Below are 19,993 nucleotides of genomic sequence, written 5' to 3' on the forward strand. Positions count from 1 at the left end.
ACAGTGATCTATTTGTCAAACATTATATCTTTGCAATAGATAGCGTGAACGAAGTACATAGGGAATGGCTAGCAAGTTGCGCCCTAACCAAAGGACTCCGCTGGTGCATCAACCCCTCTCTGGGAATTGATACCTGGAACCTGCATTTTAAGAACTTTCGTCCAAGGACTATTTTATTTCGTTTCAGTAAGTGCTATTCGTGATAATTTTGTCATTCAAGCTGTGTGTGTGCTCTTTATGTGAATAAAAGCAAATTTATTTTATGCCACGCTTTTGTTCAAAGGATCCAGGTATAAATGTGTCAATAAGCACTGGTCTACCGTGTCGGCGCTAGGTCTTAAGACATGTTCCAACCCATTCATTGTAAGATGTCTTCCGGAGCTGTAACATGTATGTAAATGTGACCCTATATCTCATATCTGGTACGGCATACACACAGGCATCCCTGTCACTGCAATACTGATCCTCACACACAGGCAGCCCTGTCACTGCACCATAATACTGATCAACAACTCATTAAATACCCCTACTAACCTCTGCACACACAGCTCTGCCACTGCAGCTCTATACTTCCCTACATCCTTGGCTATTCCTGTACTGAACCGTTCACACACATGCAGCCGCAATCCGATGAATAATTTCTACCACGTATCCCCAATGCATAGTGCTACTGCACAGGGGAGCTGTATGCATGTTCCAGACATATAGAGCAATGCTTACTACATGGTGCTATGCTATTGGACACCTTCCAGCGTGGGAAGACACCTCCCAGCCCATTCAGGTCAAAGGGCCATCAGGTGGCTTTCGATGCCGATTGGCACCGCTAAATGAATGAGACCCCAAAATACATGTCTTTGGTAGGGTGCTCATGAACCAGTGTTCTGGAAGATCTCAGCAGGCAGGCGTTAGCAATGTCAAAAATAATCACACACACACACACAAAAAAAATACACGCACCAGTTGGCAAATAAAAATATGTATTTAATACACATCCAAAGATTGCCGACGTTTCAGAGCCAACTCGGGGCCCCCTCCTCAGGGAGGTGCAGCTTCCTTACTGCCTGTGCCACCTTCACTGCTCTATGGTGAAGTATATTATACATTTATGGCGTGTCCACTTGCCAATGTGAGCTATATGTTCTGTTAAGGTTCTCCCTCCCTTTCCCCCCCTCTCTCTAGGGGGCCACGTTAACCTCAAAAGCAGACACCTATTCTATTACTGAGGTACAGATAATGGAAGAATCAGCAGAATAGGCTTCATCGTTACCAAGAGATGGAGAAACAACACAGCGGAGTATGAAAGCTCATCAGAAAGAGAAGCCAGGATCATCAGTCAGTTAACAAAGAGATACAGGCTTCAAATAATCCAAGTGTCTGCCCCCACGTTAAGTCACGCAGGCAATCAAGTGGAAGACTTCTACCATGAAAGCAACCAACTTAAAGGAAATTGTCACCTCGAGATCGTTATGGGAGATTTTGATGCAAAGATTGGTACCCAGCAGAAAGACATGGCGTAAGTATGGTTACGGCAACAGGAATGAACGTGGAGACAGAGCCAAATTCAAAATGGACATGGAATGAACCCAATGGAATCAAGAATGAAGTGGACTACAGCCTAGCTAACAAGAAACACGTGATTGAAGATGCACCATCTTCAACCGTTTTCACACGAGGCGTGATCAGTGATTGGTTCGCTGGAAATTACATCCGAATGCAAAGATGGAAAGAAGAAAAACAGATTAGAGAGACGAAAACAACCATCAAGAACAAAAGCAGAGAATTTCAACTGGAGATGAAAAATCGCTTCGGTTTGCCCGGAGACACTTGAACAAACAATTCTGAAATACAGAATCTCTCAGGATATTATCATGACGCTGGGTATTACCCGAAGAGACAGGAAAAAGAATGAAATGGGAATGAAATCAAATTAAAAAAAAGTCTGTGACATCATCACAAGTGTCAAGAAATTAAAATGGCGGTGGGTCGGACATATCGCAAGAAATGACTATCACTGAACAACGATAGTACTCAAATATATTCTAAATAGAAATGAAAAGACGACGACCTAAAGTAAGATGGGAGGATGAAATCAGAAAGCGTTGCCGCAACGAGGAGAAGAGGCTGTAACCGCAGTACCTGGGAGATCATTCAGCAGTGGGGAGACACGGGCTGAAGATGATGATATACATACACGTGTGCAAGTACGTGCATATATGCATGTGTATATGTATATACACATATACACTTTGGGATAAGCAGGGCACTGCACAGGACATCTTGCAAGTAAACAAATGTTGTGGGGAGAGGGAGCGGATCCCACCTTTAAGGATACAACTTCTTCGGCGAGCAATGACACATGGCAACTGTTGCTAGGCAACAGTGTAAATATCTCGTGATGGCTCAATGAGGCTTACCGTACAGTTCCAGTATGAATTCTGAATTGAATAAAATAGAGTATTAATAACAAATAAAAAAACATTATTAGATCATAAAACGACTGCTTGAAGCTAGCTGTGCATATATCTCCTGTGTCACTCACAAATGCCCAGCTCATTGCTAAGCAACAGCGTACGCACCGTAACCATGCCCGTAAGGGACAGCGTATAAGAAAAGAACACAATATTCACATTAACCACTAGTGAGTGTGTGTGTGTGTGTGTGTATCAAAGCACGAACAGGAATACTGGCAACAAAGAAAAACATGCCAAAATATTGTAAGAAAGGGGGAAAACACGGTATCTGCTGGCAAGGCCAAAGCCCCAGCATTAAATAGTGATTATATTTAATTATGCATACACGTCTCCTCTGGTTCCCTCTTTCCTCTCCGCAGTGCAGGAAATAGAAAAAGACGCAGTATAAGATAGCAGTGCAGGACCTGCTGACACAGTCACCTTAAGGTTGAAGGTGTGACATGTTTTGGCCAAAAAAAAATGGTAACTAAATGTCCCATTCTTACTGTATGAGAAGAAAAGAAACTCCATATAGAAATGTGGTAAATAATCTCAGATGTAAGTGTGTGTGTGGGTGAGAGTGCGAGTGTGTGAGTCAAGCACTCATCTCACAAGATGTGTTCAATAAAATCATTATATATTTTTTTTCTGAGGCCTGCAAGTGCTTGTTTTTTTCCATATTAGAATCCATTTACTCTTTCCAGTAGCACCCAGGCAAGGTCTACTGTGTGTGTGTGTGTGTACGTACATATGTACACACATTGTATTGTATGTCTTTATTTATATAGCGCCAAAAGTGTACTCAGCGCTTCACAAAGAATACAGTACAGGGAATTATAATAATACAATACGTGCAGCAAAATCAGACAATAGGAAAGGAAATCCCTGCCCCGAAGAGCTTACAATCATAAGATACATTATATATATATATATATATATATATACACACACACACACACACAATGAAAAGATCACTTGTGAGCACATTCACATGTCTCAGGCCTCGTTCAGGGTGCTGGCTTCGGAGGGAGGGCGTGCTGCCGTGCGTGCTGCCGTGAGAAACAAAGTATTCAATTTGAATACTGGTTGTCAGGGTGGCAGCTGCCCTGTCTCCGAAGCCAGGAGTTGAAGCTGACTAGTTTCAATAAACGAAAATTTCGTTTTTTGGAGCTGCAGCAGCGTCACAGGGACCATGGCAGCCAATGAAATCATTCTTCAGAATGATTTCATGACTGCAACCTCGATACTTAACCTGCCGTCTGTAACCCCGCCCCTTCCCCAACGCTGAAAAGTCTGCTGGGGGATAAACACAGATCGCCCAGCAAACTGCAGCACTGCCTCCCTCCCGCCCTCCCTCCGAGTCCTGCAGTTGGCACCCTGAACGAGGCCATAGACAGGTCTGCACCCCTGCCTTTCACCATCACCTAGCATACAGTGCTTCCACAGCAGCAAGGGATTCTGGAAGAAGCCTCCAATGTGATTTACCGTTACTGCCTCGGCGTGGCCAGCAAGCGGGTTGGTCGCCGACGCCAACGTCACGGCTTGTACCCCTTCAAAGTGGAAAACTGTCAATAAGCTCAACAAACGATCCAATACAAGATAGTCCCCGCGCGTTTCGTCGCAAACCTGCAACCTCCTCAGGGGTGCAAGCCGTGACGCTGGAGTCAGCGACTAACCCGCTTGCTGGTCACGCCGAGAGCGGTAAGTCCCATTGGAGGCGTCTTCGGGCACAGTGATACCTGCTACGTCCTTGGATTTATATCAGAAGATATTTCCCCTTCACGTGACGTGAGAACAATGTGGCACTCGTTTGTATCTGGCGCCCAACCGATTGGATTGTGGTGGCTTTGGGACACTTCGGCAGACATCTAAGAGCACCGAGTGCGTAGCTCTCCATGTCCTGCCGTGTGGTAACATAATTACCAATAAGCTTTAAAGAATCAATTGTTTGTGAGTGTTTTAAACCCGGATATCTAACCATCACTTTTTATATTAAAATCGATCTGTACTGTGGAGCATGCGCTTCTTTCTATCACGATAGATTATCTTGGAACCAGTTTGTTCCCAACTAAAGCCGCTACGTCTGCGCGCATATCCTTTTTTGGGCTGGTTATGCAACCACTTTTTGGTTACCAGGAAAGATTTCTATACAAAATACACACGTACACCGTTTTGTGTTTATTATAACGTGGAGTGAACATGAGTTTGAAGCTTCCAGGCACTTATCAGTTAGATAGGAGTCATTCCAACATACAAATAGGTGAACACTAATATCTCTCTATCATCTCAAGAAAAAAAAAGATAATAGAGATAAGAGACCAGAGAAGATAGATAAGAGTAACATGCCAAAGATGAGATATAATAGAGATAAGAGCGAGATAGAGATAATGATGAGATATGAGAGACAGAGATAAGAGCTAGAAGAGATAGAGATAAGAGTGATAGATATCTATATCTCCACATTATTATTTTATTGTTTTAAATGTCCACTACAAAATGTATCAATGACGGCACCAGAAAGCTGACTAGCTTGAATAAAGGCGCACTGCAGACCTGAAAATAAAGACGGTCAGGGGTAGGATATGGTGTGTATAAATAAAAAACTTTATTAAATATTTGTGTATAAATAAAAACTTTATTGAATATTAGTGTAATAGTGTACACAAAACAGTATATAGTGCTGTACTATACACTGACTAATGATAGACTGCTGTTGGTCTATGTCAACCTCCGTCAAGCGTCTCACTGTGCTCCCATTAGTTCTGTCTCCCTTGAGGTGTGAAAATCTTGGCAGATGCTCTAAATGTCAATAATCTAGATGGGTTATTGTAACCCTATGACATATTGGTAGGTATAGGCTCTACCGAGACTAACAGAGAAGTTCACGCAGCACATCAACGTAATGTGCACACTGCGCATGCGTCATGTAAGTTAAAACAGTAGAGTCTGTTTATATGCGAGTTGCGCATGCGCCGGGGCAGTGCGTGAAGTAAATGTTTGGACGGCCCGTATAAGGTTGGTAACGGGTAAAGGGAGTACTGGGTATCGAGGAAATGTTCAATAGTGATTACACATAGTGACACACAGAGCGTAGTGCCTATGGATCACTATAGATCGTAGTTTGATATGAACCCAGTATATATGCGTATTCTTTGTACATTGGTGCGTTCATGTGTCAAAGTTTGTGCTGTATCTGGTATAGTGTGCGTCTCAAACGGGCGTAGGTACGAGGATGCTGTGCACCTTTAGTAGCAGGAGTAGTGAAAAATAGTAAACGCAGGTCTGGGCTGCTTGGTAATATTTTCAACAGGGTTTTTTGGTGCCCATGTGACCGCAGAGCTGCTCACTCGTAAACTGCTGCAATTGAGAAAATGGTATAGCACACGAGACCTAGGTAGTCAGAGCAGCTGTGTCTATACAGGGCTGCATGGAAAAAACATGCACGGTAGTATTTAAAGCAGGCAGGCTATTATGATAGTGAATAGCAAGTGCTGCCCTGTAGCAGCACTAACACCTCTTTAAATGGAGTCACAGGAAGTGACGAAACATGCAGCATGTCGGGTCTTTAGCTGTATGATTCATACCTTACCACGCCAGCTATCTCTACTAGCTCCTCTAGTGCGCTGACCTGTGTCTTACTTTCATTTGATACACCCATTTAAAGAGGTGTTAGTGCTGCTACAGGGCAGCACTTGCTATTCACTATCATAATAGCCTGCCTGCTTTAAATACTACCGTGCATGTTTTTTCCATGCAGCCCTGTATAGACACAGCTGCTCTGACTACCTAGGTCTCGTGTGCTATACCATTTTCTCAATTGCAGCAGTTTACGAGTGAGCAGCTCTGCGGTCACATGGGCACCAAAAAACCCCGTTGAAAATATTACCAAGCAGCCCAGACCTGCGTTTACTATTTTTCACTACTCCTGCTACTAAAGGTGCACAGCATCCTCGTACCTACGCCCGTTTGAGACGCACACTATACCAGATACAGCACAAACTTTGACACATGAACGCACCAATGTACAAAGAATACGCATATATACTGGGTTCATATCAAACTACGATCTATAGTGATCCATCAGGCACTACGCTCTGTGTGTCACTATGTGTAATCACTATTGAACATTTCCTCGATACCCAGTACTCCCTTTACCCGCTACCAACCTTATACGGGCCGTCCAAACATTTACTTCACGCACTGCCCCGGCGCATGCGCAACTCGCATATAAACAGACTCTACTGTTTTAACTTACATGACGCATGCGCAGTGTGCACATTACGTTGATGTGCTGCGTGAACTTCTCTGTTAGTCTCGGTAGAGCCTATACCTACCAATATGTCATAGGGTTACAATAACCCATCTAGATTATTGACATTTAGAGCATCTGCCAAGATTTTCACACCTCAAGGGAGACAGAACTAATGGGAGCACAGTGAGACGCTTGACGGAGGTTGACATAGACCAACAGCAGTCTATCATTAGTCAGTGTATAGTACAGCACTATATACTGTTTTGTGTACACTATTACACTAATATTCAATAAAGTTTTTATTTATACACAAATATTTAATAAAGTTTTTTATTTATACACACCATATCCTACCCCTGACCGTCTTTATTTTCAGGTCTGCAGTGCGCCTATCCAAAGGGGATTCTTTGGTGTATCACTCTCGATACACATTTATTATCTATCTAGCCCATCCCCAGGCAGCACGCCTCTACCTTCTAGGGGTCTGAGCGAGGTCCCTTTCTATAGTTCTAGCTTGAATAAAGAACTGACGCCCTATTCCCAGTATCTGGTTTACGCACCCGTCAGCTCACGCTGCACACTTCCTTCGACGAGAGAAAAACGGATGTAATAACAGCCGGGAGAAGAATGACTTATTCCCCCTCACGCTCAGGGCCCAGGGGGGGGACGAGAGAACGTGACAGCGGAAGTGGAATTAGCATTAATTAACTCGCGTTCATCTTAAGATGCCCGATCCTAGCTGTCAGCGAGGCGGCGATGAAGGTCGCAGGGGTTTGCGCTGCAATATTAGGAGTCTTTGTTACATGGAACAGGGAAGGGGCCCTGCTGATTTGGTCAGTGATAACGTGGCTTCTTGAGGGCGAGATGTGCTGCAGCAGTATCAGTAGGAAGGGGCTGCGGGCGAGACGCGCTGCAGGATAGGAGAGGGCTGCGGGCGAGACGCGCTGCAGGATAGGAGTGGGCTGCGGGGGCGAGACGCTGCAGGATAGGAGGGGGCTGCGGGCGAGACGCGCTGCAGGATAGGAGGGGGCTGCGGGCGAGACGCGCTGCAGGATAGGAGGGGGCTGCGGGCGAGACGCGCTGCAGGATAGGAGGGGGCTGCGGGCGAGACGCGCTGCAGGATAGGAGGGGGCTGCGGGCGAGACGCGCTGCAGGATAGGAGGGGGCTGCGGGCGAGACGCGCTGCAGGATAGGAGGGGGCTGCGGGCGAGACGCGCTGCAGGATAGGAGGGGGCTGCGGGCGAGACGCGCTGCAGGATAGGAGGGGGCTGCGGGCGAGACGCGCTGCAGGATAGGAGGGGGCTGCGGGCGAGACGCGCTGCAGGATAGGAGGGGGCTGTGGGCGAGACGCGCTGCAGGATAGGAGGGGGCTGTGGGCGAGACGCGCTTCAGGATAGGAGGGGGCTGTGGGCGAGACGCGCTGCAGGATAGGAGGGGGCTGTGGGCGAGACGCGCTGCAGGATAGGAGGGGGCTGTGGGCGAGACGCGCTGCAGGATAGGAGGGGGCTGTGGGCGAGACGCGCTGCAGGATAGGAGGGGGCTGTGGGTGAGACGCGCTGCAGGATAGGAGGGGGCTGTGGGTGAGACGCGCTGCAGGATAGGAGGGGGCTGTGGGCGAGACGCGCTGCAGGATAGGACGGGGCTGCGGGCGAGACGTGCTGCAGGATAGGACGGGGCTGCGGGCGAGACGTGCTGCAGGATAGGAGGGGGCTGCGGGCGAGACGCGCTGCAGGATAGGACGGGGCTGCGGGCGAGACGCGCTGCAGGATAGGACGGGGCTGCGGGCGAGACGCGCTGCAGGATAGGACGGGGCTGCGGGCGAGACACGCTGCAGGATAGGAGGGGGTTGCGGGCGAGACGCGCTGCAGGATAGGAGGGGGTTGCGGGCGAGACGCGCTGCAGGATAGGACGGGGCTGCGGGCGAGACGTGCTGCAGGATAGGAGGGGGCTGCGGGCGAGACGTGCTGCAGGATAGGAGGGGGCTGCGGGCGAGACGTGCTGCAGGATAGGAGGGGGCTGCGGGCGAGACGTGCTGCAGGATAGGAGGGGGCTGCGGGCGAGACGTGCTGCAGGATAGGAGGGGGCTGCGGGCGAGACGTGCAGCAGTTGTAACACTAGGAGGAGGTTACAGGACACAGATGGTCTGGCCAGGAGCGGGGTCACTCACCCTGACACCCGCTTGTTGTGTCCTCCTGCTCCGGACTCTCACACGCTGCGGTTTTCCTGTACAGAAGAAAAGAGGAGACAGCAAACACGTTTATAACGGGAATTTGTTCTGCATGAATCTCGTCCTCCAACGCACACCTGCAGAGCATCACTCCCACACCTGCAGAGCATCACTCCCACACCTGCAGAGCATCACTCCCACACCTGCAGAGCATCACTCCCACACCTGCAGAGCATCACTCCCACACCTGCAGAGCATCACTCCCACACCTGCAGAGCATCACTCCCACACCTGCAGAGCATCACTCCAACACCTGCAGAGCATCACTCCCACACCTGCAGAGCATCACTCCCACACCTGCAGAGCATCACTCCCACACCTACAGAGCATCAATCCCTTTTGGACATGAAGGGCAAGTTAGCCTGCATCTAGATTTATGGCACTGCAGTAGTTAAAGGCTCAGGTACACAATGTCACATAGCCTTGCAAATTTAAAGAACTATAGGTCCCTCTCGAGGTGCCTTATTGCATTTTCAGCGATACTTTTTGTACATGGGCAAGCCGGCATTAAATATCCCGCTCCACATTGGAGAAGTGCCTTTGTTGTCACTGTGCCATAGATACCAACCATCACCCATCTATATTTGTATTTACTGAGCGCCTACAGGGATTTACCAAGGAGGCGCGCTGACAGAGGGCATTACAGCACAAGAAGTGCAACAAACAAGGTCAGACAACAGGAGAGGAAATCCCTGCCCCGGAGAGCTTACACTCTAAGTGGTATGATGGGAGCGTTACAGAGACAGCAGGTCAGGGAGTTAGTGCAGGAGATGTCAGTGCCTGGCCACGATGGTGGGTAAGTGCAGTACATGGCAGTACCTGGCCTTGATGGTGGGTAAGTGAAGTAGTTGGCAGTGCTTGGCATCGATGGTTGGTAGGAGTGACTGTGGGTGTGGGACAGTAGCCATGAGTCCAGGCTATTGAAATGCTTCATTAAGAGGTCAGTTAAGGTTTGTCTTAAAGGTGGGGAGAGAAGGTGCTCGGTGCATACAGAGTCCCACAGGTAGGGGGCGGTGAGGGGAAAAGGGTTTAAGATGAGAGAGAGCAGTAGAGGTGAAAGGGGTAGAGAGGAGACAGTTATGAGCAGAGCGCAGGAGACAAGCAGGGGCATGATGAGAGATGATGACACCAGGGCTCTGTCCTGGGACCTCTTCTCTTTTCTCTGTATACTCTCTCTCTAGGTGACCTAATAACATCTTTTGGGTTTAAATATCACCTCTATGCTGACGACACACAAATATATTTCTCAACACCCGACCTTACACCTGCTGTACAAACCAAAGTTTCTGAATGTCTCTGCTATATCATCCTGGATGGCCCTCCGCCGCCTTAAACTCAACATGGCTAAAACAGAGCTCCTCATACTTCCTCCCAAACCTGGCCCTACTACCTCCTTCCACATTACTGTTGGAACTACGATCATTCACCCAGTAGCCCAAGCACGCTGCCTAGGGGTCACCCTCGACTCCTCTCTCACATTTGCCCCTCACATTCAAAACATTTTTAAAACCTGTCGCTTTTTCCTCCGCAATATAACAAAGATACGCCCTTTCCTCTGTTGCTCGACTGCTAAAACTCTGACTCAGGCCCTCATTCTCTCCCGTCTTGATTACTGTAACCTCCTGCTGTCCGGCCTTCCTGCCTCTCACCTTTCTCCCCTACAATTTATCCTTAACGCTGCTGCCAGAATCACTCTACTCTTTCCTAGATCTGTTTCAGCATCTCCCCTCATGAAATCCCTCTCCTGGCTTCCGATCATCTCACACTCCATTCTTCTCCTCACTTTTAAAGCTTTACACTCTTCTGCCCCTCCTTACATCTCAGCCCTAATTTCTCGTTATGCACCATCCAGAATCTTGCGTTCTTCTCAAGGTTGTCTTCTTTCTACCCCCTTTGTATCTAAAGCCCTCTCCCGCCTTAAACCTTTTTCACTGACTGCCCCGCACCTCTGGAATGCCCTTCCCCTCAGTACCCGACTAGCACCCTCTCTATCCACCTTTAAGACCCACCTTAAGACACACTTGCTTAAAGAAGCATATGAATAGCACTGTGGCTATTCTGAACACATGATACATAAAGCTTGGCCCCCTGCAGACGCACTTACCAGAACTCCCTCCTACTGTCTCTGTACGTTCTTCCTACGTACCAATTAGACTGTAAGCTCCTCGGAGCAGGGACTGCTCTTCCTTAATGTCTAAAGCACTTATTCCCATGATCTGTTATTTATATTATCTGTTATTTATTGGATTACCACATGTATTACTGCTGTGACGCGCTATGTACATTAATGGCGCTATATAAAGAAAGACATACAATACTAAGTCAGGAGAGCGCAAACTTTTTGAGCTGCACCCCCGTCTGCTACCCCCGGTGCTCGTGCCCCCCTTACCTTTTTTGCCGACGTTAAATGACGCCGCAGGGTTATGTGACATGACCCTGTGGCATCACATGCCGCGTTGCCATGGTGACAAATAACGCTGCAAGGTCATGTGACGTGACATAATCCTGCGGCGTCATTTGACACCAAGCCTTCTGAACCCCGTTAAGTTACAGAGGTCTCGCGCAGTCCCCCGGCATTTAATTTAAATGCCTTGAGGAAGAGCGCAGGGCCTCTGTAACCACCACGTGACCACGCCCCCGCCCAAAAAAATCCTGTGCCCCCAAGTTTGCACACCCCTGCTGTAAGGTCTTCAGGAATAACTGGGCTTGGACTGTCCTGCTCTAGAGAACGCCAACTGCACAGAGATGTAGACGCCACATGGAAGCGGATGCCCCTGTGCCCATCTGTCACAAGGTGCCCGGTAACATACCAGCTTCCCAGAAGGACATGGCATTGTCTAAGCTGATGCTCCAACTGCGTTTCCTCTTCCGTGCATCTCCCAAGTGCCTGGCTGAGCAGCGACACGAGCCTGCGAGAGGGAGGGGAGGCAGTCAACACATGCCATGTTTGGGTTTGTGCTTTAGGCGGTTCCGCCCACACCCAACACGCCTCGCTCAGTACCTGTGGGAGCAGGCTGCCGACAGCATGGTGTGGTGTCAGCTTGGACGGGTCATCGATTGAAAAGTGGATTATGTACCTAGTCAACTGAAAAACACAAGGCAGCACAATAAGTTTTCTCAGCAGACTGACAACCACGTGGTATAAGTGTAATCTAGAGCAGGAGGGGCTCAACTCCAGTCCTCAAGCCCCCCACCACCCCCCAAGAGGTCAGGATATCCCTGCTTCAGCACAGGTGGATCAATCAGTCCTTACTTCAGGTCAGTCTTTGACTGAGCCTCTGATTGAGTCCCTTCTGCTGAAGCAAAGACTGATTGAGCCACCGGTGCTGAAGCAGGGATATGCTGAAAACCTGACTTGTTGGGGGATCTTGAGGACTGGAGTTTATCCCCCCCATATCTAGATTACCGCATTACAAGCCCCCCACAATTTTGGTTTCAGGGTTTTTCAGAGCTGAACCCCCATTCATTTTAGCACTGGGGACCTGCTGCGTCTCCGAGATGAATACCAGGAACGGACTCCAGGACTTCCTCTCTGTTTACATCCCCTAGCATCACGCAGGCCAATAGGAAGCCGCAACAGATTTACTTGCGGCTAGCTACTGGCCCACGTATGGCGGGAGATTTAAATGGCCATTATGTTTTCCCTGAAGGGGTAGCGGTGCGACCTTCACAGGTACGTATCTCGGAAACCGGCTGAATGGGCTTTATCTCTGGAGACCCCTTGCTTACATCTGTGCAAAAAACAAAAAGGGGGAAAAGAAAGGGTCAAAAAGTAGGAGAAGTCACTGCTTTAAATGACTTTAGGTTGAAGAGTTATTAAAGAGCAGCGGGACTGTGCTTGATTTAAAGAAAGATGGAGGCTGGTGTGAAGACGCGGCTTGGATCCCATTATCAGAAAGTAGAATAAACGGCAGCCGGCTCTATAACCTTTTCCTTCATTTCACTAGAAATTATTCTGTAACAGATTATTAGGAGTCAGAGTTTGCTGGTGTCGGGAATTGTCAGGCGGACATTTTATGGTTGGGGTAAGGGTTAGGCTGGTATGTTATGGTTGGGGTAATTATTAGGCTGGCATGTTCTGGTTGGGGTAAGGGTTAGGCTGGCGCATTAGTGTTGGGGTAAGGCTGATATTTTAGGGTAAGGGTTATGCTGGCACATTAGGGTTGGGGCAAGGGTACGGCTGGCATCCAAGGCTTAGCTTAGGGTAAGGCAGGCATATTAGGTTTGGGGTGGCATGTAAAGATTAGACTAGCATATAAGGGCTAGGGTTGTGGTAAGGGTTAGGCTACCATATTAGGGTAAATGTTGTGGTTGGGGCATGCGTTAGGCTGGCACATTGCGTTGGGGTAAAAGCATGGCTGGCATCTAAGGACTAGGTTAGGATAAGCATTAAACAGGCATATTAGGTTTAGGATGGCATGTTAGGGTAAAGATTAGGCTAGATTATATGGGCTGGAGTTGGGGTAAGGGTTAGGCTGGCATGTTAAGGTTGTGATATAGGTTAGGCATGTACATTATGGTTAGTGTTGGGTATAGACCAGGCAGACATATCTTGAGGATTGGGCTAAACAAGTTTTTTTATTCATCCTGCTGCCAGGTAAACAAGGCTGAATAAGTCCCTTATTTACCCTGCACACCGGTTAACTAGCCTGTACATTTCAAGAAAGACAGAACTAAAGAATAAAGAAGTGGTTAAGAAAGAGATATGAGCAGATCCTTTACAAAGAAGAAAAACAATACTGAGATAAATAAGTGTAGATTAATGAGGCCAGTTATGCCCAGCCAGCACCCCCATGTATGAGTAGTATAACCTAAACCTGGGGTGCTCAACTCCAGTCCCCCCCCCCCCCCCCCCCCCCCCCGTCAAGTTTTAAGGATATCCCAGCTCAGCACAGGTGGCTTAATCAACTGAGCCACCTGTGCTGAAGCTGGGACTGACAAGCCACCTGTGCTGAAGCTGGGACTGACAAGCCACCTGTGCTGAAGCTGGGACTGACAAGCCACCTGTGCTGAAGCTGGGACTGACAAGCCACCTGTGCTGAAGCTGGGATTGACAAGCCACCTGTGCTGAAGCTGGGACTGACAAGCCACCTGTGCTGAAGCTGGGGAGGGGGCGCTTGAGGATTGGAGTTGAGCGCCCCTGACTTGCACCCCCAGAAAACAGGTTTCTTATTCCGCTGTATATAACATACTAAGAGTATATTAGGGCTCACACTACTGTCGCCGGTCACTATCCCGCCCCGCCACGCTTGGATGGATCACTGCGAACCTCTATGTGGGGCCGGGTTCCTCTCCCTGAAGCCCCGGGTCGCAGTGACGAGGAGAGCCGGGATCCGCGCTCTGCCGGCCCGGGAAACACATCCACACGTGCAGGAGAGGCGGGACCCGCGCCCTGTCGGCCCGGGAAACACACACACGTGCAGGAGGAAGCACACCCTGTCAACCGTTGCCACGCGGAAGACGCCTGGAGGCTCAACCAATCACAGGAGCGCGTGCATAGTAAACCCCACTGTGAGCCAATCGTCTTCTTTTTCTTAGTCCATGCTAGAGTAGGCGCCACACGTTTTTGTTTAAAAAAAAAAACTTTATCAAAAAAGTTTTTGTTTTAAATAACTTTATTAATAATGATCTTGTTTGCATACCAAAACATTTATTACTGACCACCCAATGAAATATATCACACTCTATATGCATTCAATCACTCCCCCAAATAAATATATATATATATATATATATATATATATATATGCAAATATAGCTGTATGCTCATCTGCATGTCTTAGGCAGGTCTGCAACCCCGCCTTTCCCCATTGTCACCCAGCATACAGCGCTTCCACTGCAGCAAGGGATTCTGGGAAATGACATGCAAATGAGCACTCAGTGCCACCTTTTGTCTCAAGCTCGTATTACACAAGCCAATCCTCAAGCCACTGCATGCTGTTTATTTATATATATATATATATATATATATATATATATATATATATATATATATACACCCTCTCTCGTTTTTTTTGTATGTATTTGGAGATTTTTGTTATGTATTAATTGTATTGTATGTCTTTATTTATATGGCGCCATAAATGTACATAGCGCATCACAGTAGTAATACATATCATATAAATAACAAATAATATAAATAACAGATCATGGGAATAAGTGCTACAGACATACTGTAAAAGTAACATTAAGGAAGGAGTCCCTGCTCCGAGGAGCTTACAATCTAATTGTTTAAAAAAATGTATTTGGAGGGGTTGTATATATTTTGGGGAAATTTTGTATGTATTTGGGGGGTGAGGGGGTTGTATGTATTTGGGGGTGGGGATTTTTTGTATTTGGGGGGGGGCTTTTTTTCGGTATGTATTTTGTAGGGGGGAGATTTTGTAAGGGGTGGGAAGGAATGAGTGTGAGTGGGGTAATTGAGAGATGGGGGGACACTGAGAAAAGAGGGGGTGAGGGAGTGAGGAAAAGAGGGCGTAAGAGTGAGACGCAGGGGAGAGAAATACATGCGAGACTGGGGGGGATTGAGTGAGAGTGGGGTAATTGATGGAGGGGGTGAGAAGGGGAGAGAAATACATGGGAAGAGGGGGAGGTAAATAGAGGGGGCTCGCAAGGTGTGAAATGGGGGGGGGGAGGGCTGGATGTATCTCTAGTCCTGGGCCCTGGAAATCTGTCTGCAGCCCTGGGGCCAGTAACCCTGCTCACAGACGGCTGTTTCGACCTTTTGGGTCTCATCAGTGTGAGGCTGGAAAAGGTTTCAACCACATGTAGCAGCACCCTGCTATATTTCTCTGGCCTGGCATGCAAGTCCTGGTAATAGCAGGCAGTGCTAGGGTTAACAACTAGCACATAGACCTGCTTGTGAGTTAGCTTCCTATAGAGTATCTATTATGTTGCAGCTTTCAGGCACATATCTGGGAGCAGTTGGAATCCCATGACTGGATGAGGGCCTAGCTACTTTAATTCTGCCCAGTTACTGGGGCAGAAGAGCTGGCTCCTCCTCCTGTATAAAACTTGTGATCCCCCCTCCAAATGACAGGGAGTTCCAGTCCAGTCCCTCAGGGGGTGAAGACTATCCTGTCCTGCCCAGGGGGTAGTGAGAGCCCTGGGTGGGGAAACCCATTCTGCAGATTTCTAGTCTTGCCCAAAGGGGGTAGGTGCAGTCCTACCCAAGGGAAGGGTGAGAGGCAGGCATGGACCTGTGTCCTGGGCAGTCCTATGAGAGGGCCAGAGCCTCGAGCCACTGGAGACATCTCCAACAAAGAAGTGTCAGTTCCTGAGCCAAGAGAGGGACTTCATCATGTCCCACAGTTTAAGTAGGGGTTGGAAGGGACAAGGGGGAGGTCACCCATCTGGTTATGTAGGAACCAGGGGAGGTGACCTATCTCGAATTGCACGAGGAAGATTGCATTTTCGTTGGCTGAAAGCCTGTCCTGCCGCTGCTATGTATGCTGATGTGGTGCGCCCAACAAAGTGCCTGTTGAAAAGCTTCTGGCGCCCTGTTCTACATTCGTTCCACTCCTCTACAGCCTTGCCCCGACCCCACGCAGAGAGGACCCTGAGCTAAGAGGTAAACCAACTGAGCTACACACTCAACCCTGTCTGATAGAACCAGAGACATTGAGAGGGTGAGAATGTGTGTACACCCTATCGCTGGCTGCCGGGCAGGATAGAGGTGTTACACACACACACATTGACATGGATAAGAAGCAAAAGGTGACACTGTGCTCATTTGCATGTCATTACCCAGAATCACTGGCTGCAGTGGAAGCGCTGTAAGCTAAGAGATAATGGGGAAAGGCAGGGGGCTGCAGACCTGCCCGAGGCGTGATAGCTTTAATTGCTGTGCACTGCACGGTGGAGGATCTCTGTCACTTTCTTACCCTCCATAACGGAGTTGATTAAATTGTCGGGACACTGTTTAATGAAAAATCCGGCACTGTTCCGGCTAAACTGGGGCACGTACGGTCATCTTACTTTCTCTCCACTGCACAGATGCCAACCTCCTAAGGGTGGGGACTTTCACTGGCGTTTTGGTAAGTTGACAGTTTCACAATTCTAACTATGGTGCAAAGGTTTATAGGTTCTTGTCCGGCAATCCAAAAGTTCACCCAGTTTTAAAAATATATAATAGTGAATTGTGTAACTCTCCCTGCCCGGCTCCTAGCAGGATTACATCAAATGTCCCCGGAATTGGCTTACTCAGTGTTGGTTACCTTGTCAGGGTGCTGGATCCGTGCAGGCTGGGGGTTGGTTACTTTGTCAGGGTTTTGACCACCACCCCCCCCCCCTTCCCGGGTCCCCCCCATTTCACACCTTGCGAGCCCCCTCCTCTATTTCCCCCCCCCTCTTCCAAAGTATTTATCTCCCCTCCATCTCACTCTTACCCCCTCTCTTCATCACTACCCCCTCCTCCCCCCTCACCCCTCTCTTACAGCCACTCTCTCCTCTCTCTCTTCTTCCCCCCCCCCCATCAATTACACCACTTTCCCTCAATCCCCCCTCCTTACGCTCATTCTCTCCTCCCCCCCTTGGCCCCAGACACACACAACCCCTTCCCACAAAATACATACCTAAAAAAAAAAAAAAAAAAACACCAGCAAATACAAAAACCCGTCCCACCCCCTAAATACATGCAAGAAGACCCCCACCCCCAAATACATACAAGAAAAATCTCCCACCCCCAAATACATACAAGAAGACCCCCACCCCCAAATACATACAAGAAAAATCCCAAACCCGCAAATACATACAAGAAGACCCCCACCCCCAAATACATACAAGAAAAATCTCCCACCCCCAAATACATACAAGAAGACCCCCACCCCCAAATACATACAAGAAAAATCTCCCACCCCCAAATACATACAAGAAGACCCCACCCCCCCAAAGACACCCACCTCCCACACAGTAAACCCCCTAATAATGCCTTAGTAATCCCAGAGGCAGGTTACAATTATAATAATAAAATATATATATATATATATATATATATATATATCTGAGGTTTAATCTGTGTTTTGTCTAACATTTTGCTCTGATTCGTATATTTAATCCAAAGTACGACGCAGACATCCAATGAAGCTTGGAGTTTGAACCCGTGACCCTGCCCATCCTTAGTAATTCTATTACTCGCTTGCAGCCAAGCCGATAAATGACTACTTTTCCCTGTCTGACTCACCTGATTATACCTCATTAATTACTGTACTTTTAATAGGATCTGTGATATTACACCCCAGGATATAATCGTCTTTCCTCCTGCTGTCATATTATGGTTTAGGATTAGTGATTTTAAAACTGATAGTGGAATACGGAAACGGGCATTACCTCTGAGCTATACTGGTTACTCAACACCTCAAAATCAGCGGTACTGTGTTATGTGTAGAATTACAGGGATGAGTCAATAACTTGGCATTTTAGGGCCAGATCCACTAAGCCCTGCAGAATCCGGGCTTAGAACGGGACGTTACCTCAAACAGGAACGGACGGGATGTTCCCGGAGTTTAACGCTGATCCTCAAAGCTACTTATATGCAAGAACAACGTTCCAACTACATCTCGTTAACGATACATTATTGTAGCATAAAATTGTGTTATCATCCGAAAACGTGACTTTAAAGGAACTTAAAAAAGAGTTAAATAAAATATATATATATATATATATATTTCCCCCCTAGGTGGGAAACAGAGGGAGGGTCTCCGCAGCTTGGCTGCGTTAATTTCAGCTCCGGGGACTCCCTGCTCCCAGAGATACTCACATCGGAAAGTGATGACGGTATCTCTGTTCTGTTCAAAAGGTCCCACGTCATGTGGACCAATCGGAAGCTGCAGGGGATGACATCGCTGTTCCCCATTGGCCGGCCGGGACCTTTAAATAGACATTTTTTTTTTGCCCAGCTGGACCTGCAGCCCCTTCAGAGGCAATTATCTCAGGAAGTAGGGGGTCCCCGGAGATTAAATTAATGCGGTTCAGCTCCGGAGACCCCCTGCTCTGAAGTTGGCGCTCGCCGGGCCTTTCTCTCATGCCGGTACATGCTAGAAGCTGGGCCCAGCTTGCTTCCGGCACGCACCGACATCGGAGGTACGGCGCGCGGGTTACTACAGTGTTGGTGTAGGCCAGGCCCGGCCTGGGTTGCTATGCGGATCCAGACGTCACGCAGGGGTATTTAAAGAGGAGAGACAGTTCTGTAGGGGTAGGTTCCAGGATGACATGAGGAGAGGAGCCTCGGGAAGAGCAGACACCCTTGTTCTTACAGTAATTGAATAGACCAGGCCGCCCTCCTTTGTTATGTTCTAGACAGGGACAGTAACCTTGTCAGTTAGGATCCCCAGAGAAGACCAAGGGGGTCCAAGATAAGTGCTATGTATGAAACGGCATGCGCCAGAGGGGCCTCAGTAACGAGGGTTCCCGGAAGCCGGCGGACTGGCTCTAACCGCGGATCTGCATATACATTCCTCTCAGGTTGAAGTGGAAGTGGCAGTAACCATAACGGTTAAAGGGTGGGGGGGAGGGGGGCGGGTCTTATCACAGTAAAGCAGCAAGATATGTATCATCATTCAAGTGTTAAGCAAGGGCACTGATCGAAGAACTATTCATGTATGTCTGATATAAAATACAGTGCAACATGTCAATATATGAATGGGAGGTCCCTGTGCAACGTGTCAGTATATGAATGGGAGGTCCCTGTGCAATGTGTCAGTATATGAATGGGAGGTCCCTGTGCAATGTGTCGGTATATGAATGGGAGGTCCCTGTGCAACGTGTCAGTATATGAATGGGAGGTCTCTGTGCAATGTGTCAGTATATGAATTGGAGGTCCCTGTGCAACGTGTCAGTATATGAATGGGAGGTCCCTGTGCAATGTGTCAGTATATGAATGGGAGGTCCCTGTGCAATGTGTCAGTATATGAATGGGAGGTCTCTGTGCAACGTGTCAGTATATGAATGGGAGGTCCCTGTGCAATGTGTCAGTATATGAATGGGAGGTCCCTGTGCAACGTGTCAGTATATGAATGGGAGGTCCCTGTGCAATGTGTCAGTATATGAATGGGAGGTCCCTGTGTA

At 48.1% G+C, this 19,993-nt stretch overlaps 1 protein-coding gene across 4 annotated transcripts in view; it reads right to left on the bottom strand.

Moving 5' to 3' along the window:
* The window catches only part of TEDC2 (tubulin epsilon and delta complex 2), a 43,193-nt gene that overhangs the window by 17,908 nt on the left and 5,292 nt on the right, over positions 1-19,993 (bottom strand). For 2 of the 4 annotated variants that reach the window (XM_075566413.1, XM_075566410.1), the window contains exons 1-4: positions 14,143-14,398; positions 11,931-12,014; positions 11,740-11,838; positions 8,870-8,925 (exon numbers count right to left, since the gene is read on the bottom strand). In XM_075566413.1, coding sequence (XP_075422528.1) covers positions 8,870-8,925; positions 11,740-11,838; positions 11,931-11,956 — 181 coding nt within the window. In that variant the 5' untranslated portion in view covers positions 11,957-12,014; positions 14,143-14,398. Of the gene's footprint in view, positions 1-8,869; positions 8,926-11,739; positions 11,839-11,930; positions 12,015-14,142; positions 14,399-19,993 lie in introns of those variants that run through there. The other 2 variants (XM_075566411.1, XM_075566412.1) reach the window with 2 other exon arrangements.

Source organism: Ascaphus truei, chromosome 11, assembly GCF_040206685.1.
Source record: "Ascaphus truei isolate aAscTru1 chromosome 11, aAscTru1.hap1, whole genome shotgun sequence".
Lineage (NCBI taxonomy): Eukaryota > Metazoa > Chordata > Amphibia > Anura > Ascaphidae > Ascaphus > Ascaphus truei.